The sequence below is a fragment of the Oryzias latipes genome, chromosome 18 (assembly GCF_002234675.1).
Source record: "Oryzias latipes chromosome 18, ASM223467v1".
In the NCBI taxonomy this organism is placed as follows: Eukaryota; Metazoa; Chordata; class Actinopteri; order Beloniformes; family Adrianichthyidae; genus Oryzias; species Oryzias latipes.
In genome coordinates this window covers 12,310,490-12,332,989 of record NC_019876.2, presented here as the reverse complement: position 1 = coordinate 12,332,989, position 22,500 = coordinate 12,310,490, and the positions used below count along the sequence as shown (strand labels likewise).

The window sequence follows — 22,500 nt, the reverse complement described above, 5'->3', positions numbered from 1 at the left end:
TTTTTCAAATTAGATTATATATATTTGTTTCCAAGGTTTGTTCAGTAACAAAGTTGTTTTTGCCTAACAACTGCTTTTCTTATGGGTTTCAATGGCTAGCCAGCCCAACTGCTGAATTTCCTATAAAAAATGTTGCTCATATGTTAATTTTGCAGCCCCCAATAAAGTTTTGATTGTGTGATATGCATGGCTAAGCTTTCAGATCAGATCAAAATTCAAGTTAACAAATCTTCTCAAAGGTTATTCCACTAGCTTTGCACAGCAATTCAATCAGAGATGATCAGGTGTTTGCCTTTTCACTATAGAAATATGATTATCACAAAATCCTGGTCTACAAGCTCGCCCATCATTTGATTAATATTGGAGAACTACAGAGGTAATGATGTAACTGTCAAATCTTCTGTTCGTGGTAAACATTGACGCTCAAAACAGTCAGTGGGTTCGCTAATGTGGGAGCTAATAAGTCTGCAAAGTAAGACATTGCTGCCTTTCTGTTTGTACTCTAGAAGGAAGTACAAACGGGAGCAGTTGTCTGAGATACGGAACATTGCTCTTGATCTCATGTTTTTATCCTGTGACTCCTGTCTTCTGCAGCTCATTTATACACTTGGAGAAGATTAAACTATGAAATATATCAGATAAAGGTGGATACATGCGAGGTAGTATTGGCTGTTTGGGTAGAAATCTACATGGTAATGTGAAATCTCATTAGATTATCATGAGATCTGATGTGGGCATCATATGGTGAAATGCGCGTAAACAGACTAACTGCTACATATTCCCAAATGTTGAATAATCAATATTCAATAAACTTTGGATCAGTTTTAATTGGCAGACATACACAGGCATTGACTGGCATTGACTGTGTATGAGAACTGTACTGGTTAACTGGTTAACTCTTCCCCCATTGTGCTCCAAATAGGAAGTACCTGCTGGCTCCAAAAAGCCAAAATTCCATAGACTTCTATAGACAAATAAACAGCTATTGCTCAGTCATTTTGTCATAACCATTCTTTCTCTGCTACATTTTTTTAACCTGTTGTTGCTGATCCTAATTTACTGCATGATATTTTTTTCTGTAGTGTAAGTTATTCAAATTATAAACTGACCAATCAGATGCCTCAAAAGTATATGGTCTCACGTGGAACGTTTGAAACACTTTCAAGTGGTAGGGATGTGGCTTTCCAAAACACCTGATTGGCAAAAGTGACTGGCATAGAAAACGTTGACTCAGACTGACTTGGACCAATCACTGCTTACTATTACTGGTTCCTACGTGGAGATGTCCATATTGCAAAAAAATGGCAACTGAATTGATTTAATTAGCTTTGAGCCTGAAGTAAGCCATTTTCAATGGGCGACATCAGACAATCTCAGTCCAGTCAGTGGTGTCAGGCCTCTACAACAACAAAAAAAAATGCCGTGTGACTCTGATCACAGTTTTAGTCTTTGATTTGCACCCCTGGGTCTTTATTAAATATGGAACTTTCAGTACGTTGTGGATTCTAATGTGTGTGAGAGAAAAAAGGATTTTGAAAATTTTGCAATGTTAACAAACTCAATGATAAATTCTTGAACCATTTCATCTTATATTTGTAAAAAAATAAAATAAAATCTTTTGTTCATACCAGTTTAGAAATCTGGTTCAAAAACATTTAGAAAAAAAGCTAGAAGTTTAGGATGTCTTGGTTTAATTCAACTTTAATAAAAGCCTAATAACTTTCCACAGAGGTGAGACACATTTGACAGTACAAAGCTTCAAAAGGAAGGTTGGCCTAGATGTCAGAAACGCTACATTATTGCAGGTTTAAAGAATTTCCTTTTACATAAGAGTGTATTTGCTTATTATATGTTTAGAGAAACATGTTTCGAAATAATTATGAATGCTAATCCTCTTTGCCCACTTTCTTCATCATCAGTGTTCGTGCTGTGCTGTGTTGCTGGGAGTTGTGTAATGAAATACTGACACGGGGAATTTAAGAGTTGTTGACAACATGTGATTAAGAATTATGGAAGGAAAAAGCTTTGGAGTATTTTTCTCCCGTTGATCAAATCCATGCAGGTAATGGGTTGTGAACGCTGAGTTGTTGAACTGTGTCCCCTAATAGTCACTTCTGATATGATTATAAGGTCATATTTATGAGAGCGTGCGGCGGCCTTCAAGACGTGTCATCTGCTGGCATTTTTACTTATCCCTCAGGCCTCGTTTGTCCTATTCCTGGTAAACTAATTACATAAAAATATTACCACTTCATATCAATGGTGATTGGTTCTCTGGTTGCACAATATTTGATTGCTCAAGTCCTTTTCATATGAAGAGGGAAAGGGTTTTGAATCAAAGTATACCATTAAGATCCTCTACCATTCAAAGCAAAGCGATCCTGCACTATTTGACTTTTAGGCCGATGCTTTCTTTTTGAGCCTAAAGAGCTGTCTGGTGTCTGTTGAGAAAAAAGGGTCAGGTGTAGAATTGAATCACACTCAGACTCGGACCTGTTGGGATTGTATTTGAACGTGTTTGTTCAAAAACTAATTTCCCTTCTTTTTTAAAGCTCTGTTAACTCTCATGCATAAGTTTCTATCTTGTACAAGTTAAAAGTTACTACTGACGTGAGCAAGTGTAGGGAATAATCAATAACTAAGTTAGAGCTTTCCTTTTCCGTGATATTTCTTGTGGATCAATTAAAAAAATTATGCTTCAATCTAGTTTGACTTTTATTTTCAGATATGATTTCTAATTGTGGACATTTTTTAAACCAGTAATAGAATACGAAAAGAAAATGGAGAAATATGTCATTTCTGTTTTTAGATACCAGTAGTCTTTATCCCATCCCCAAAAATAAATCTTGACCACAGACTCTTTGCTTAAATAAATGCTTAACCTATTTTCCCGACCATAAGGCGCACTGGGTTTTAGGGCGCAGCCTCAGTTCTGGGTAATTTTTCGGTATTTGACACATGCAAAAGGCTCCCCGGGTTTTAAGGCGCAGGCACGTTAACACAAACCGGTAAAAAATGCATGCTAGAGTGTGTTTTTGAAAAGGCAGCGGGAGCAAAACTGAGTTGGTTGTGATTTACCGTATTTTCCGGACTATAAGTCGCACCCCTTGCCAAACTATGAAAAAAAGGGCGACTTATAGTCCGGAAAATACGGTATTTTTCATTTTTCAGTCTTAAAACAGCATCTAAAAACCCAAAGTCCTTATCTTCTATATCTGAACGAATAGCTAGGCTAAATTTATATCAAACAGGCCAGGTTCATTTTTATCATTGTCAGACTGCGTCTCGTTGCAGTGCAGCTCCTCATGTATGATGATGTCGGCTTTTCGGCACTTCGAAAGCAGTGCATGCAGACACGTTAGCCCAAGCTTCTACAATCCATTCACAAAATGTGGCGTAACTAGCCTGGTGCTGCCTCCTACAACAATAAAAGCTTTGCCTGCTATGCGTATCGCTACCCTGCTGCTCCCGTTCTTCTTGACGGTGTGACTCACCAGGATGTCAAAAGTCCATGTGGGTGATTCGGCTGTGTTTGTCAGCAATCTTTTTATTGCAGTAAGAACGGATGATGTACAGCTTTTCATTGTAATCCGCTGGAAGTCGCTGCGGCACCATTCCTCGCCCGAATGGAAAGATGGCGGTGTTTCATAAAGCGAAAGTTGAAAGCTTCCTCTGTAAGCGTTACGGCCCTCAGTCGAATGGTGACTATAGAGATTCTCCTCTATGCTGATCATTAATAATTTAATCCATCGCTCGAATCGGCTTTTTTCCGCGAAACTCAGCTGCGTCTACTTGACTTGTCTGAGTTCGTTTTCCAGCTTCCTCCACTTGAAACCATGGATTCATTCATTTTGAATTCTCTCGTAGCTGCTCCGATGTTCTTCCTCTGTTGTTCACGTCCACACTTCCCTCTCCCGTTCTCATGCCTTATTCTTCTAGGTCCAACAACAACACATGTGCCCCCCCTACATTTTGGAGAAAGTTTAAAACTTTTATGTGCGCCTTATGGTCTTGAAAAATACAGTGCTCCAAAATCCTCAAAAACTTTTTTCATTAAATAAAAAGGCAGGGTTAAATTTTTGATCATGTTTTGATTATGATTACCTGTGATAGGTGAAAGGTAGGATGCAAGGTAGGATTACAGATGTTTTGAGGTGGTGAAACCCCAGAAATTAACATTTTCAAACTTTTTATTCTTTAAACCCCCAAAAATCAAGTAGTAGGTATAGTAGAATGAAAACAAATCTCTAATCATAATCAAAACTTTATGTAAATGTAGAAAATTGAACACATTCTGTAGATAAAATAATGCACGGCGGAGATTTATTGTTAATGATTTACAGCCAATCAGGACACAGGACACACCATGCTGTAAAAAATAAAAAAATAAATGCTTAATTGCGCTGAAAAAAATCTACGAAAGGTGAACCATGATATAACGAGGGACAACTGTAATGCAATAGAAAGCAGTTGATCATTTGTAGGTACACTTAAGGGCTCTGCTACTCCACTGTGCTCAACTAAATCCTCATCATGAAGTTTGTGTGCAGCTGTGAAGAGGAAACCATTCCAAGGTCGGCCGATTAGTTACAGCTGTGTCAAACTGGTCCCACCAGAAGAACGTGGAACATCCCAGGTGTGACTTTTCACATGGGAAACAAGACTTCTGATCTCCATCCCTCCAAGTGGAACCTGTGGCTGAACTTGAAATAGAACAGTTGTATGGTATAGCTGAACAAGAGTCCTTTTAGCCACCAATGGGATTTTCATATTCCCCATTTAGCATTTTTAACCATCTAACATATTAAAAAAATACTTAATACTTGAGCTTAAGCTGACTTGAGTTCAGTTAGCTGTGGACCAATGTCACAACAACTTTTAATGTGCTTCATCACATCGATGTTATACATTTTTTTTGTTTTATTAAGCTTTCCATAAAGCCTTTTGCTGTATTTTTTTAAATATGGTAATAAATGTATACCCTAGATTTGTGTTTTATATAAATGGTTAATTTACATGAACGCTTTACATTTCTAAAAGGAAACTGATCCATAAATATGTCAACTTTAAGGTCTGTTGGCAGAGCTGTCTGTTTTTTTTTTTTTTTTAGTTTAAATGAGTCTGTTTAGTACACCAAGAATTTTATACTTCAGGTAATACTTCACAGAGCACACTGCAGATAGTTTGGCCTGGAAATGTCATCTGTTTGTAAGTATAATTTGCATTAATGATCACCGCACTTCTCCCCTGATTACAGCCTGATTTCTTCACTAGTCCAAGTGGTTTGAAGAATTAGTCTGGATGGCTGCTGATTCAGTAACCGTTGAGCATACTGCAGGAAATGCATCATATCTTGATCACGACTTTCGATTTTAGCTGCTGGGAGGGGTGGCCTGAAGATGCGCACAGACAAACATGCAGATGCTGCTGCTACAGGGTTATCTCAGAGTGCAATTATCTGTGTGTGTTTTTTCAAAGCTGGTTTTGTGTGTATTGGATTTTAGTCAGCACTTTTTTTTTATTGGTCAAATTGGGCCAGGGCTTCGCTTCAGGCAGAGAAGTTACAGGGAGGGCTAGTACTGTTTTTCCTGCCCGTCACACATCATTGCACAAAGACAAACATGCAGATATGCAAGGTGACTACACAACACCCAGTCTTGACTATTTTTTTCAGGATACTTATGATCCTTACATCAGATCTCCCTCTTATCTACTGCCAAGAGACAGTACTATCTTCTGCACGCCTGTATCCTGTTAGGATTGATGGTCTATCATTGAAGCACCATCTATAACCCAGGTAATTTTTAGTATCTAAAACTCAGGGGGAACATATTGTTTTTTTCCAGTTTAACATACTTGGATGACAAAAATACAGATTGGGAAATGAGAGACACAGTAACCTCACTTTTTGCATCCCACATCAGTATATATTCAGTTGGGAGAGCAGTCCCTTTGCAAAGAGCTTAATAGGATAAAAAACAACCTGGAAGGTGAAAAATTATGTGGAGAAAGATTAGAAATGTTTACATTTTCTACTTTTGTTTCTGTTTATATCTCGAGTTTTATTCATATGTCACTTTGGGTTTTAGCTTGGGTGTTGAGAAGCGTGTTTTTAAAATTTAATTTTTAACAGTATTAAGCCTCTAAAGCACTTTGCATTAATTAAAAAAGTGGTTGTGTATATGTGTGTGTATATATATATATATATATATATATATATATATATATATATATATATATATATATACACACACACACACAAACACACGCACACGTTTGACTGCTGTCATTGCCAGCAAAGGGTATAGAAGTGGGAGAATTTGCACCAATTGGTGGATAAATAAATACTTTTTGCCCCACTGCGTGAGTGTGTATATATTAGGGCTGCACGATATGAGGAAAACTCACGATGTTGGTGATTAATATTGGGATAACGATATAATTTGCGGTATAAAAAACAAATAGTAAAACAACCAAAAACATCCTTCCCATTTCATTGCAACAGTTTAAAAATTATACTCCAAATGACCCTTGTCGACATAGGAAGCAAACATCAAACATAAAAGGGCTTGGGAAAACTTTGAAAGTGTCCCCAAGTGCAGTCACAAAAACCATCAAGTGCTACAAAGAAACTGGCTTACATGCGGACCGCCCCAGGAAAGGAAGACCAACAGTCACCTCTGCTGTGGAGGATAAGTTCATCCGGGTCACCAGCCTCAGAAATGGCAGGTTAGCAGCAGCTCAGATTAGAGAGCAGGTCAGTGGCACACAGAGTTCTAGCAGGAGACACATCTCTACAACAACTGTTAAAAGGAGACTGTGTGAATCAGGCCTTCATGGTAGAATATCTGCTAGGAAACCACTGCTAAAGAAAGGCAACAAGCTGAAGAGACTTGTTTGGGTTAAAGACCACAAGGAATGGACATTAGACCAGTGGAAATCTGTGCTTTGGTCTTATGAGTCCAAATTGGAGATTTTTTGGTACCAACCACGGTGTCTTTGTGCGACGCAGAAAAGGTGAACGGATGGACCCTACATGCCTGGTTCCCATTGTGAAGTATGGAGGAGGAGGTGTGATGGTGTGGGGGTGCTTTGCTGGTGACATTTTTGGAATTGAAGGCATACTGAACCAGCATGGCTACCACAGGCTGTTTCTGGGCAATTCTGACTTTTAACTCCCTCCAAAGATTTTCTAGAGTTGAGATCTGGAGACTGACTAGGCGACTCCAGAATCCTTGAAATGCTTCTTATGAAACCATTCCTTCGTTGCATGTGCAGTGTGTTTTAGGATCATTGTCATTCTGAAAGACCCAGCCACGCTTTAACTTCAATACCCTTCCTGATGAAAGGAGGTTTCATTATTTCCTTTATGGATCAGTTGTCCTGGTTTCTTTGCTGAAAAACTGCTGTAGGTATGATGTTGTTCATTATTTATTCTCTAAATCCCACTTGCTTTGTTGTTTAGGAGGCCCTGAAGCATTAAGCGTCAGACTCACCCAACATGTGACATGTTTTCAGAAATGTGGGTTCTTGAACGTGCATTTAGCCCATGATGTTAACAATGGGCAAGCAGGGAAGGGCTTCTCTTTTTTACTGTTTACTACCACATGTCTGCCATCTGCAGTTGGAAGAGCCTTGGTGCATGGTGTCGAAGCAGTGCAAATCTTGTGAATCTTGCTCCTGGCTTTTTCCCTTTACAACGACATTCTATTCTGTGAAAGTCTTGTTTTCAAAGAATTTCAGCCGGGCACAATTCCTTCGTGATCACTTTTCAAACGGTTGGCACTTCCGTTAATTAAAAGGGACACCATCCATATGTCTCTACCAGATCCGGGTTCCGTGTTTGGGCAAAGTTCGACCTGGTTTAACTTTCAACAAGCATTCTTTAGTTTTGTACGTAGAGCCCAAAACATGGCCTTAAAGATGTGTGTAGCAACACGTGAACACTAGAATTTTGAACACAAAAGCCTGAAAAACGTGCGTTTAAGTGTGTGTAACCCTTGTGCTATCCTAGGCACTTTAACATTGGGAGTGGGGTCATCTAGACCCACTAGACAGTGCTCTGAACCTTTTTTCTTCAATGATTTGTGATCTTCACTGGTGTCCATGAAATCTTTCCACCTTTATCCACCTTTGTCATGGTAGGGAGAACACGTCAATGTAAGGTTGGGGTCATCTAAGATAGCACAAGGGTTAAACAGATGTTTCACTGAAAGTGGTGGCTTGATTGCATGTTGCCTAAGGCAGTGTTAACATAGTTTTAAGTTTTAGGTATCACATCTGGTGAGGTTTATCCTACCCACCTTTAATGTGTTCTTTTTATGTTTGTAAAAAAAATCAACTATAGTAATTTGGTTGTTTAACTACTGAAATTCTAATAAAAAAAATGTTTGCCATTTTTGGTAGCAGGATGGTGTCGACTGATAATAGACGTTTAAAACAGCTGCAAGTCGAAGCAAAAACATCTCAAAGCTCCTTTTATTGCACTGGTGATAAAACATTAAAATCATTGCCCATTAGTCAGACACCTTTTGAAGCTGAACTTTCTTGTCACCTTGGCTTGTCTGCCAGGAGTAGTGATGAATTGTGAAATGGTTTGTTGACTTTTACCTTTATTCTTTGTCTATTTTCCTGAAGCCATTGATCTCCCCACATCCCTTTATTTGCTTCCCTTTCATGCTCTACACTTGTTGTCCCATAATTGCTATGTTTTTGGCTGTTTTTTGTAATTACCTGAAGAATCGCTAGTTCAGCCTTTTGATGCAGCCCACTGACTGACAAGTAAACAACTTCTTTCCGGCCTCAGAGTAGCATGTAGTAAAGTATTTTTACCTTAAAGTTTGAGCATTTTGATCAGGATTGAAAAGTAGAAATCCAAATTTACAAAAAAGAACTAGCATTTTTCCATTCACCCTGATTCAGTAAAGCAGCTATTCACTACTTTCTATTTGCTGCATTAAAAGACAAGTTCACACATTTTCCACAAATCCTTTCTGGTGAATCAGTTTTATACATGTAACTTTTATTTATATCAAGTCCAAAGAACAATATCAAGATTGACTTTGTCAAAATTGATTTAAAACAGAAATGAAACAAATAGAATGGTTAATTCATCGTTGAACATGTAGTTGGCTCTGTTTTGTAGGCATCGGTTTGGTCTGTCTGCATGGATTTATGTGCTTCTATAAGGTTTTCTGCCAAGGTACAAGAACTTCCTGTTCCCCAGAAAACTTTTGAAAAACAAACACGTTGTGCAACATGAAACATGTTTTATATATTTATATATCTATATATAGATATATACTCTCTCTATATATGTTTTTACTTTCAACTGTTTTTGTTTTACTTCGATATTTTAAGAGTCACTACATGGTCCAAGTCTTCCAGTGGTCAGTACGTTTGGGCAGTACGTCCATAGTGGTTCTGTATTTTTTTCCTGTCCCTGTAAACATTCAAGTTCAAATTTAACATGAACCCATGAGGAAAAACAGAGTCTTAAGTCACACAGAATGACAAAAACATTTGGAAAGTTTAACTCAAGAGTTTGTGCTCTCCGACCATGCTACATTACAGAGAAATTTTGCAGTGAAAAAGCCTTTTGAACATTTCACTCAAACTTCGATTTGGATTGGCTTAACCTGATCCGGAACTAAAAAAAAAATTATTTTATTTTAAAGCATGTCCAGAAAGCACTAAACATTTTTAGACATTGATGGAGTCTGTTTGACTGGATTGCAGATAACAAACATTCATTTACATGTGCGCACACAGGTACACTCACAAGCACGCACGTATGTATCCAGTCTCTTTTCCATCAAGCCCAGGCACGCTTTTGCACCCTTTTTTTATAATATAGTCCATTATCTGACATGCAGTATGATGTTGTCTATCAGAAATGCACCCCTTCCATCATGTCTGCTGCACTTTGTAATCCATATCGACTCGATTGTAATCCCAGTATTTTCCCTTTAATATTGTGTGTGCTCCTCTCGCTTTTTTCCAGCTTGTATTGACTGATCATGTCCAGTGAACAGTGCTTTGTATTTATCCTCCCCTCATCCGCGCAACCAAAATCCTTGTCCAGACACAGAGGACGCTTAAAAGTCACATTCGTTGCATTTTGGGGAGGGGGAGATGCCTCTAAATTGCTGTAAATGTTGGAGTCAAAACATTTTTCAGCATTATTTCTGTGTCAAATGCCTTTGTTTTTAATCTGGAGTGGTGGGGTTGCTCTCCGATCCAGTATAAATCCTTGTGATGGTGTTGATGGCCAGGGAAAACGAAGGTGTTAGCTCAAGTATTGTTCTATTAGTGAAGAGACTTTAGTGCAATCCAATCTGAGCTCGCCTCATCCCTGACTCTGCCTTATCCAGTTTGTTTTGCTGCTATATTGATGGTCTCCACCCTTTGAATTTACTTGTCAAGCTCTGGTTTTCATCTAGTTTATGACTGGATTTTTTTTTTGTCTAAGATTTGATTTGTTTTATTTGAATACTAATGTCTACTGAAACACTTCAGTTTATTTAAAACAAATATTAAAATAATCTATAACACCTTTCTTGTCCAATTGTGTTTTTACTTTCTCATCAAAGCTTTATTTTTTTAAATGTTCCCTGTAAAGTCTGTTTTCTGCTCTACAATAACCTTCATCTGTGATCTATTCTCTTTTCCTTTATTCCCTTTTTTCCCCACAAATTTTCCTCACGTAACCCTATGGGCTCCCCTGACATTACACAATACTTTCGTCCAGATCTTCTGCCTTCTTTCTACCATCTTCTTTTTCCCTGCTCCTTTCTTTTGCTTTCAGTGTAAGAATTCCAGTGTTGGAGTTGGAGTTGGATGTGTTGTAAGCGTGGAGGTATCCTCGTTTGAAATCATGAGCTCCAAAGCCTGCACCACCCTCCCCATCATCGCTGGTTGTTGAAGAAGTGGTGCTTGTTGTCGAGGCGCACTGTACCAGCATTCCATGAAGCGACTGACTCCGTCTCGTCCAGATCACACTCAGCTTTTTGGCGTAACTCACAGCTCCATAACGCCTGGCAGCAGTCACTGCAGCATCTGTTGCTAGGGCAACAGAGGATCCCATATCCAGTGAATGTCGCCGTTTGCCAACTGTCCCACAGGCAGGGCTTAGAGGGGACAGGGGGCTTTGATAAGCCTGTGATGAGTTCCATTTGTCCCTGCCTCTGGGTGTAAGTGTCCAGTCCAGCAGTTCAGAGTCCCTTAAGGGAGCAGCCAGGGAGAAGCTGGCTCGGTTTGTCAGTTCCCGCTCCAGTCTTGGACTTGGGCGGCTTCTGGAACGTGACTGGCGGGGCAGAGTGGATGGAGGAGACGGGGAGTAGTAGAGGGGAGTTCTTTCTCTTTCTAAGTTGTGCGGCAATGCCTTCTCCAGTTTCCGCTGCCTCACCACCAATGCCATCTCACTTTCTGCCCCTGTTGTTGTGGAAACCACACCCCCTGCTGAGAGAAACTGCTCCAGGTTTACTTTGGGCTTTTGCCTGGGCTTTGGGGGCAGTTTTGGAGGCAGAGCAGAAGCAGCATCTTGTGCATCTTTTGCTTTCTCTTTGTCCTTCTCATTGCCCTTCTCCGCTCCTCTCTTTGAGGGCAGACCATTGGGCAGAACAACCATCATCACATCTCCAGAACCATTTGACTGGTAGCAACCACTCACATTTTCCCCTTTGTCTCCACCTCCTACTCCACCACCTTGACAGCACGCCCCACCTCCAACTTCAGCATTGCCATTGTGACAGACCAAGTGGTTGCCTTGATTGCAAACACGGTGGCGAACCATGAGCGCCACAGTAAAAACAAGCAGTGTGACCACTACCACACCACCTACAAGAATAGTGAGTGTCCCTCCCAGAAAATGGGCCTGAAGGGAGCGGCATGCCGGATAAACATCCTTGGTGGAGAATGTGGTACACCCCAGAACTTTAGTTGCTGCCAGAGATGTGATGGTGTCATCAAAAATGGCCAGCACGCACAGGTTGTAGTCTGCACCAGAAACCAAGTTCTTGAGCAGGAATCGGTCAGTGGTGGAAGGTAAGATTCTGATGAGAGAGGCAAAGAAGAAAAGTTTGGGTTAGCTGAGTGTGCAAGACGGCTGTGCAAAGAAACATCAATTTACCAAGCATGCTGTAATGTCACACATGACCTGAATAGTTGAGCCCCCTCTGTTGTAAAATTAATGGGAAAATCATAAGGTGAATGGGTGTGAAAGAATGGCAAAAAAAAAACAGCATGGGGTGGATGCTGCAGCGACAAAGTAAAATTAGGCTATTGATGGAGAGTGTAGCCGGAGGACATGAAAAGGCAACATTCTATTCATTTGGCTTTAGTTTGTGTGTATACATGTACATAATCTCATTTACACCCAGTAGAATGACGTGCCATTTTCTTCACTTTCCTCTCTAAAATAGCCATTTTAAATCAAACCTTGTGTGGCAAAGAAAAACCTTGTGTGGCTAGAGCCATGGTGTTTTAGAAGAATGGGGCCAATTGGAGACTTTCCCGTATTTTTAATTGCACATGACTTTGTGGGTCTGTAATGAGCACTTGTGTGGGATAATAGAGGGAGAAGTGTTTTAAATGTGTCCTCATTTTAGGCGTTTGAGCAGATGTTAAAGCTAATAAGTACGGGAAGAGGTGAGCTAAATGAGAAAGGGCAATATGATAGGTGAGGAGGAGGATGGAGAGCTCTTAGTTTGCATCATTTTTATTTGTGTTTGGTAATGTTTGTTTGCATTTACTAGCTTTTTGCAAAAACTAAAAACCTAGTAAATTAATATAACCCCAATTTGCATGGATAACCTTGAAATGAGGGAGATTTTTTTTAAGTCCAGGGAGCTGCGACGTGCCAGTTTAGAGTGCGTGGGAGCCTGTAGCCCTTCAGGTCCTTCTTGAGTCCTTGTCGTTGATGGCTATGCCTTTGCCCTTTACCATTTCAACCCTCTCACCTTATTTGAATATATATTTTTATCAGTTTTTGCATTCTCCTCCTGTCTTTTTTTTTATCTAAATCCTCCTTTTTCTTTCCCTTTTCATGCTAGTTCAAAGGATGAATTTATGACATTTCAAACCACATCTTGGTTCTTTTAATACTTTAGGTTTATCCTAGACTTTTGTTTTTTTCTTTGCCAAATACATCCATGATCGAGATGCCAAGATTAGCGGTGGTCCTGCATTTTTCTTTATTTAAAGAAAGCTTAATTAGCGTTACCAAAATAGATCTAAAGCTGTTTGACAATTCTCAGGCATGCTGATTTTGATAAGGTTTAGGTCGTGGGAATTGATGTTTAATAATGCAAGTATGCTGGGAACCAAGTGGGTCCTTCTTCAGGCCAGCTGCAGGGCAGACATAGATTTTCAGTGGTGGTATTTCTGTTAAAGAATATTGATCAGAGCTTCTCACCACATTCTCAAAGTTCAAAAGGTAACACACACATTTCTAAGACGATGCTTGAAAATTGACCTTGAAATATGTTTTTTGCTTTCTCCCTAAAGAAATGTATTGGAGACTAAAGCAGGAAAGTAGGGCTTTAATTTTATATGATTTCAGCTGGAGGAAAAATTAGTTTTTTTTAAGAGACTGAAAGCAAAGACAAAGTCTCTCCTGGTTTAAACATAATCTATGCAGCCGCAGGAGGCGTTCTCATTAAAGCCGTTCTCATTCAGTGGTCCAATGCGGTTGGTATTGATTTCTATTTCTAACACAGTCGCAGATTTGTTTGAGTCTACATATGTATTGAAGCAAATTAGGCAAATGGTCATCGTTACACTTGACAATGCAGTGAGGTAAAAACATGTTTTCACTGCGATATCTGAAGCACATTCAAATATTCAAAGCCACTTTTTTCAGAGAATTTAAAGGAAAATTGCCCTAAACGAATTAAAGTGTAACATTACCACCTCCTAAACAGACAGCACTGTTTGAAATTAGATGGTTTTATAAAAGTTTACAATATTTTGCTGAAAAGAAAGTTTAATTTTTCCTAGATTAAATAGTATTTTCCAATGAATCCCTTGATATAAAGATCCTTTCTTCTTAGGATCCCACTGCGATCATCTATTGCTTAAAAGCTTTCCAAGTGGACTTTTAATTAGGATTATACCGTTTTTAGCCAAAATTTTTTAAAAAAACTTTCATTTTCAAGGACATATTTTCTGCAGAGCAGCAGGAGTAATTGAAAATTCCCCTCAAAGTTGTGGAGGGTACTGTTAATGTGAAGCAACCCCGCCTTCATTTCTCCTCCCTATGCTGAGAGCCTTCTGTTGACCCTCTTCCCCTACGACAGCTTTCAGCACTCACACATCCACATCTAACATTACCGGTGCAACAAAAACGGCAAACAATATAGTAGCTATCCAGCCGTACAGTTTGGAGCCATATGGCAGCTCAGAAGAGGAAAATATATACATGGATCTTGTCATCTACAAGAGGATGCCCTGTAAAGTTCAAACAGCATTTTTTCATCTGCTCCTGATTCACAACTATTTGAATAAAGAAACACTCAGAAATGCAATTTTGAGCTTAATTTTGTCAATATCATGTCACAAGAACATGTTAAAAACACAATTTTCATCATAGTGGGTCTTTAAAATGTTAAAGCAGCTCATACTCACAAAAAATACTGAAAAGCACATAAGCCAAGATGTAACCACAGCAGGACAAACAAGTCATTTTCACAAAACAAGCTAAAATGTTGGGGCATTCAGTCACAGCAGGGCCAGTTAGCTTTGGCTTTAAAAAAAAGCAGTATGTGTTCAGGTTTTCTGGACAAAAATAAAGCCAAGGCCAGAACCGAGAATACAGTAAAAACTCTGCACAAACCAAACCTTTGGTCATGTTATAAGATTTGAAAAGCTTCCAAAATACCACAGTGGTGTCTGTTTATCCTGAGCTTTTGTGACTTTGTGCCTGTCATGCAGACGTACGGGTACTTGAACATCACTGTGGGAAGCTGGATAATGCTGGTAGAGTTTTGTTAGAGGGCCATCTTGAAAATGCTTTTTTAAAATGTCTAAGTGCATCAAAATGCATTAAAAAGAACCCCTTGAAATTAAAGAAAGTAGCTGCTTATGGACCAATGTAAACCAAGTTTATTAGTAAACTTAGGGATTTAATTTCTTTGTTTTCAACATGTTGAATGTAATAGTACAGCAATACTTTACTATTAATGCACATTGCTGTCTTTATAGTTTGCTTTTATCTGTAAGGATAGATTTATATCAGAAAAGTTTGGATTTTTTTTATACTCCTTGGTTTGTTTGGAACTGAAATTCGTAAACTGAAGCATGTGACATCCAGACTTTGGCTGAATCCAAATTTTTCCCCCACACCTCTGGCTTCTCACTACTCCTCCAAATGTAGAGGCATTAAAGTTCTAAAACTGATGTTAAGTATTTTCCGAGTGCTGACATAGCTGACTGGCGACTATAGATTCCGTCATCGAGTGGGAGGGACGTCCGGATTAGAACACACCATTTTTCTATAACTCTCCATTTGGAGGGTTAGAGAGAAGCCGTAGGGGAAGAATTCAGATTCTACCTTTCTTACCTGCTTTAATTTTAGACCTCCCTCTCTTCTGGGTTCACATCATTTGCAGTGCTCCCTGGACTTTACCTAACCTCCAAGCCTCTACTTTAGTCACTGTTGCATCTCTGTATCATGATTTAGCCTCCAAGGTCACTCCAGCTCCTCTCGTCTTCCATCTGTTCTATCCTTTCATTTCTGGGTGCCCCCACTCCTCACCTCCCCCATTTTCCTGCTTGTCTTCATTTATTTCCTAGGTCCCTGTCTTCTCCTCCACCCCGTTACCCCTCCATTCCTTATGAGATTATGAATCAAGTCCATTTTTCCCTGCACTTGCAAAGACAGAAATAGCTGAGTGAATGAAGTAAAATGTGACCTACATGGGAGGCTAAAAACGTGCACAAGCGCGTCTGATGTGCTGATTCACCACCACTGAGTCCATTATGCATTTGAACAGTTTAACAGTGTTTTGTGCCAACACTATTCATCTAAAGCAGCAAAGCTTCACATCTTGGACATGAAATAAAACTGAAATCATACTGGAGTCGCTCTCAATAACCACAATTGGTTATTGTTGGCTGCTTCCAAATGGAGAGAATTTGTCTCCGTGCTTCTAATAATTGTTCAATTCCTGCAAAAGCTCAGAATTGTGGGGGGGAAAAGTGAAAGGGGACAATACAGTTCTTTATTTAAACTTCCACTCAATCAATCTTTTGATCTATTATAAATCATTTCCAGTGTTCCTTTAATTTTGATTATGCTGTTTTTAGCCAAAATCAAAAAACCTGTTATCTAGGATATAGTTTCTGCAGAGTGGCAGGATTGCTATAGAACTTCACCTCTGAGTTGTGGGCTAAACTAATGGTGTGAAGTAAGCCTGCCATCATTTCCCATTATCCATTTGTTTACATGGTCTCCCGCTAGCTTACAGCGGATGCAACAAAAATGGCGATCAATATTGAAGTTATCCAGCCGCACAGTTTTGAGCCAGATGCCTGCTCAGATGAGGAAATTAAAGACAAACATGGATCTAGTCTCCTAAAAGTGGATGCATCAGATTGGAGAATAGCAGCTAGCTTTTGCCCTAATGATTGTAGCACCTACTGCACAGCTACAAGCCCTTCCACTTGCATTTTTCATTCGCTCCTCATTCACAAAGATTTGAATAAAGACACACTCAGACATGCAATGTTAAGCTAAATTTTGTCTATACATGTCATCCATCATGAAAAAAATCCTACAAAAATGTTAAAAATAGCATTAATTTTTATTGGATTGAATCTTCTTTAACCAGTTGATACAGAAATGAGTAATTATTATAATCCAAGATGGAAGAGCAGAAAAAGGCGGTGCTACAGGAATGGAAAAATTAAGACAAAGATGTCTCCTCTTTCTTCCTCTACCCCCTTTTTTCTACCACCAAATCCAGTGGTCTGACACCAGACATAATGGGACATAAGACAGGGAAGCAAGATGGGCAAGGATGATTGAGAGACCAATTAACCCCCTTTTCTTGCTGACATCTACACTGCTGTTATTTCCTTTTCTGCCATGTCACCTCCATTGTCCGTTCAGCTTTTCCTGTCTTTTGCTCTCCTCTTCCATTTAGGAAACCTACCGCTTCATTTTGCCTTCCAGGTTTTGTTTTATCAACCTAACCTGGCATCTACAGTTTTTCTTGTTGTTTACCCCTCCTCCTGTCTGTCTTTATCTTTCTCTTTCATGATGTGAAATTACTTTTCTGTGCCCATCATTTCTCCTCATTTTAATTTAACTGCTCAATAAAAAGGATTCCTGAATCTCCTCCCGTCTCTGAAGCTTCAGCATAATATAAGGGGACCAGGATATTGAGTGCTGACCCATTCTCTTTCCTCTCCTCTTATGGCTCTGATGCGAGTTGACACGTTTATTGACACAGTAGTTTAACACTTAATTACATCTTCCCAAGGGGTGCATTTCATCCCTGACTTCTTCCTCTTCTTTTTGCACCATATTTTTGCCTCTTTTAGGTTTTTATTCTTTCCTTGTCTTCCTCCATCTATGTCTGCACTCCTGTGCTCTGCCTCATTTGTTATTTGCTTGTCACTACCTCAGCAAATGCACTTATCTTGTTTATCTTTGGCTCTCTTTATACTTGTCGGGTCTTAAAAACGGTTGCTGCTCTCCCATCCTTGATTTGGATCATTTTGAATAAAGAACTGAAAATACCAGAAGATGCTGGATTGCACTCAAGAAACATGGGGGACAAAGGTTGTGCATTTTTAGAATGGTAATACCTGAGTTCAGTAGTTAGTAAGATATTACTCAGCATAATTAGAAAAGGTAAATGACTTTTACCAGAATATCCAGTTGTGTTTCTTTTACATTCCTCCATCCTTGAGGCTCATTACTCCTGATCCCCGTCTGGGTCTCAGCGTGTTCTTTTCCTAGAACTGTCTCTGTTCCACTTCTGTGCCTCTTTTTATAGAATCCATTTACATGTTCCTCATGGTGACTGAAAATCTGGATTCTTCTCTCGCATAACCTGGTTTATTTTTTTCTTGTGATCATTCCTGTTAACAAAAGTGTTTGTTCTTGTCTCTTCTGACAAAATTTAGTGTTATATTGTCAAAAGGTTTCGTCTCTGAACCTATTTTTGTGGAAAAATACTGTAATCTACAAGTGTAAATTATACACTGTACTAACTAGACCACGTGTTAAGGTGGTAGTCCATTACTTTGCTACAGGGTTTAGTGATATGTCAATGTTATCGATAAATTTGAATTTGTTGTTCAAGAAGATTTATTTTGGGGGAAAATCTGTTTTTTTCCCCCCCAGCACTCGACTTTCTTTGGCTTCTAAATTGTCAGCTAGCAAAGAGGAGCATGTTCCTAAAACAGGAACAGTGTCTTTTGTTCTATGGAACTAGTTTGGTTTTGGGACCTCAGACTGCAAACACACTGCAAAATGTGATTGAAGGCTGTTGCTACCAAAAATAGGAGCACAACAAAACACCCAAAGACAGAGACTCTGTCGAGTGCGAGAAGTGTTTCTCCGCACAAGCTAGAGGTAGCTCACAAAACACCTGCCACATTATTTTATATTTTTAAAGCTTTTATGTAGTTGCACTTTGTGTTCAGGCCAACCTCCAAAAGAGAGGTTAAGTTTTTGTTGAATCTCTCTCTGTCATTTGTAATTTTTGTTAAGGGAGAGAAAAAAATATGAAATGTAAAAAAAATGACTATTATTTGGCCAAATTGCCCAACCCTACTTTGTTAAATGTTTCATTCTACTGAGTTCAACAAAATATAAGTGATTAGCTTTTTCTTTTATAATTTATCCCCTTTTGGAGAAAAATAGACAAAAGGAAGAGTCAAAAGAATCAAAGTTTTGAAGCACTCTGAGTCAGGGACTTGGATCATCTTTACTTGGCTTTCAGGCTGTAGGCTGAAAGATCCATGCTGCTGTCTAATTTTACCTTACAACTTTTTTTATGTCAGTTAGAATTTGCAAATGTATAGTCGCAGAAGTGGAATTATCCTTTGGGAACAGGTGTTGCTATATCTGTGGCTGGACATTTTCATGAGTGCAATAAAGCTGTGGGAGTGATGACTTCTGCCATTGAACCATAACTTCATTCAAATGTAGTTTTAAACAATGACAGAGCTCTTTGAATGGTAGCTAAAAAAATTCCTGAATGTCCCAGAGCTCAAGCTCCTAAAACAATGATTTAAAAAACAGGAATGTATTTTGGAAAAATGGTTATGAATGGAAAACTTCTCACATTTAGTCCCCAAATGCACCACATTGAGTAACCTTAGCGCAACAGAGGGTTTGTATGTACTTACAAAAAATCTGCTTAAAACAGCATTGACACGGTCTTAAAGTCCCTCAGTCATCCCATGAAAAAGACAGAAAGCACTTCCCTGTATTACCCTTCAAAATAAAAGTTCCACACAAGCTTACCTGTCAAACTAAAAGCCCAGGATTTGATTCTTCGAAACCTATTTTAGCAGCACTCACCCTGAACCCAGTGCAACATGATGTCTTATGTCAAATGCAGGTGTTCTGCCAAGTCCTGCAGGCCTTGATTTGCATCTCTGCAAACCCCTCAAGCAAACTATTTGTTCAAAAAATCCACATTGATGATTAAAAATGGAATATTGTATTTTGTTATGGTAATTTATGGACATTCAGAGGATCTGCTTTTTTTTAAATTATATTTAAGATAATTTAGTTCTGATAACAAACAATTACCATTTTCCCTCAATGTTTTTTTTGGTAGCTTTTCTCCTCTTGCTATCCTACGATGATGTTTAGCCCTGGAAAATGTTGACATTTGAACACCTGGTTGAAATGAATTTGCTATCGCATGGCACCTGATGCCTGATTTGGTGCTTAAAAGGGAGAAGGTTGACATAGAGACATGTGGGGTGGACATTTATCAGGACCAGAATGATACAGAACTTGACTGAAGCTGCACACATCTGCTTAGGTCATAACGGAGTAAATGACCCAGAAGTCACCTATGAACAGTCCAAGCTTGTAATGAAACTATGGTTAAACTAATTCAATTTTTGTTCTACTTTAAATCTTTCTGCCAACTTCCAAAGGCTTTGCAACAAAAATATTCACAAAGTTTCATTTTTTTCTGGTAGCATAACAAAAAAAAGGAAACTATCTCCACCATTTAAGATTAGTTTCATTTTCCCTTTTTTCTTATTTTCTGCCAGGATTCAAAGATGTTTGGACAAAGTTTTAGTAGAAAGTTACCGTAGAAAATATAGAACAGCTACTCTTTTCAACTGAGAGATTCTCTCAGGAGCTATTGAAGACTCAGAGCATCATAAACTTCATAACCTCTTCAAGCACTACTATAAAGGTTGTGTTGAATCATAACAGTGAGCCTCCCTCCCAGCACTCTGCTTGGTTTCAAAATTGCGGCTCCCAATAAGAATTCTTGTGATCAAAAGGCTGGTGTGGTTTCTGTCCAACCCTACCTCTGCACTAGTGATTTCTGCATCCAGTAATGTTAAATTGGAAGCTGCTGTGGTCTGCTGACCTCACAAATGAAACGTGGCAGTCCCTACATCATGGTCTGCTGTTGGACGCTATGATAGCACCTCACTTTGGACTCAGTCAAACTTGGCATGTTCCCTCTGTATAACTACTTGTTTGCTTTTGTTCATGCTTGTTTTTTCCGTCTCTGTAGATTCTTAGCTCAGCTTAAGCAAGGACAGTTTTATTTACCTGTGAAAGCTGACATAGAGCAACAGCAACGAGACAAATTTAGCAGAAGTCCATCATGGAAGCAGAGTTCTGTCATGTTTTCCTTTTTATCTTCACATAGGTGGAATCGATGTTTCTTTCAATTTTGCCTGTGTGGTTAGATGGATTTATTTCCCAGAGAGGGATGCTAAAAATTGTGTAAAGGTTCTGTATAGCTCCGAAAATATTTAATATGTAAAAAACTATTAGACACATTTTTAGACAAATGGCTCTTTTGTTCCCCCAAATAAATATTTAGTTTTAAATATTAAAAGAAATGGCAAAATCTGACCTATAAGTGCTCCCAGTGGGCTTTTAATTATAATTGTGCCATTTTTAGCCAATATTAAAAAACCTGTGGTTTTCTAGGACATGCATACAGTCCCTCACACGCCCAACCTGACGTTACTGTGGAAACAAAAATGCAGAGCAAAATTGGAGCTATCCAGCCATACAGGTTTGAGCCAGATGTCAACTGAGACTAGGAAAACAAAGACGTACATGAATCTGCCGGTAGTCATCTACAAACAGATGCATCAGAATTGAGCAGAGCAGGGAGCTTGTGGCCCACAATTGCACTCTTTTTTTTTCCCTCCTGATTTACAACTATTTGAACAAATACTCAGAAAATCAGTTTTGAGCTTAATCTCTTTACATAAATCCTCCATTATCAGAAAAAAAGCCACAAGGACCTCTTAAAAACACCAAAACATCATTTTCTTTACCTAAAGGGTTCCCACGCATCTGAGATTAAGCACAGAGACACTCGATTGTTCTGGTTAACCTTTATTTCTAATTCTGCTACTCTTGCAAAAATGGATGAATAAATGTGGAGATTAAGCATAGCTCAGGAAATATTTTAGAAGTAAAAACCATTTAGACACATGTTCAACAAATGGCTCTTTTGCTTTTCCAAAGAAGTATCTAGCTTTAGGCATTAAAAGAACCAGCAGAATCCAGTTTAATGATGCTTTACTAGAGGTGTATTCATCTCTTTAATCACTTTTGATGCTGCTTAACATGATACCCTGATGGTAATGCTTCCCACTGCAAGGAATGTATTCAGAATTTGCAGAATATTAAGCTACCTAATATAATAAAAGTGTGTAAATGATTAACAAAGACTGATTACAAAGGCATGTGCACTTAAAGAAATGTAGTGATCTTCATCTGACCTTATTTTTCCTTCCTTGTTAGAAGGATGGAATCACTTTTTTGGTGCCTTAAATTGTTTGGACTTATGTTACAAGCTTTAGTCTGTACAGACCCCAGAGCTCTTCATACTGTTACACAGGAAGCTAGTTTTTTTTAATAATGTTTTTCTGTGGAGGAATTAATGCAGCTGATAAGCAGGGGACCAAGGATCCCATTCAGTTCATTTAATTCAATCATTTAATTAGTTTTCCATGTGTAATTGCCAGAGATATGTCATGGGACTGCACAGAACCAAATGCATTGGCTCTGATGTGGCATTTCAGTGGGGCACCACTTTCACCCTTTTAACCACCCAGCAGGTTTTTCTGCATCTTCCTGCTCCCTGTCCCATGAGGACTGTTTGATGTATTTGAACACCTAAGTATTAGCTTTCATGATATCTGCATACAGTGGTTTTCTAGGTTATCTTGATCTATTCTTGTAAAAAATAAAAAATAAAAAAGATTTTTTCTTTTAAAGGATTTGAGACCATATCTCCTCCTACTGTCACTTTGTTTGCTTTC

General features: G+C 38.8%; 2 protein-coding genes across 3 annotated transcripts in view; one reads left to right on the top strand and one right to left on the bottom strand.

The window, feature by feature from the left end:
- The window catches only part of pc (pyruvate carboxylase), a gene marked incomplete in the record, with an annotated part of 294,475 nt that overhangs the window by 153,743 nt on the left and 118,232 nt on the right, over positions 1-22,500 (top strand).
- LOC105356388 (leucine-rich repeat and fibronectin type-III domain-containing protein 4) overlaps positions 9,002-22,500 on the bottom strand; it is a 44,071-nt gene continuing 30,572 nt past the window's right edge. For both annotated transcript variants that reach the window (XM_020711620.2, XM_011487394.3), the window contains exon 8: positions 9,002-12,053. In XM_020711620.2, the coding sequence (XP_020567279.1) occupies positions 10,730-12,053 (1,324 nt within the window). In that variant the 3' untranslated portion in view covers positions 9,002-10,729. The remainder of the gene's footprint in view (positions 12,054-22,500) is intronic.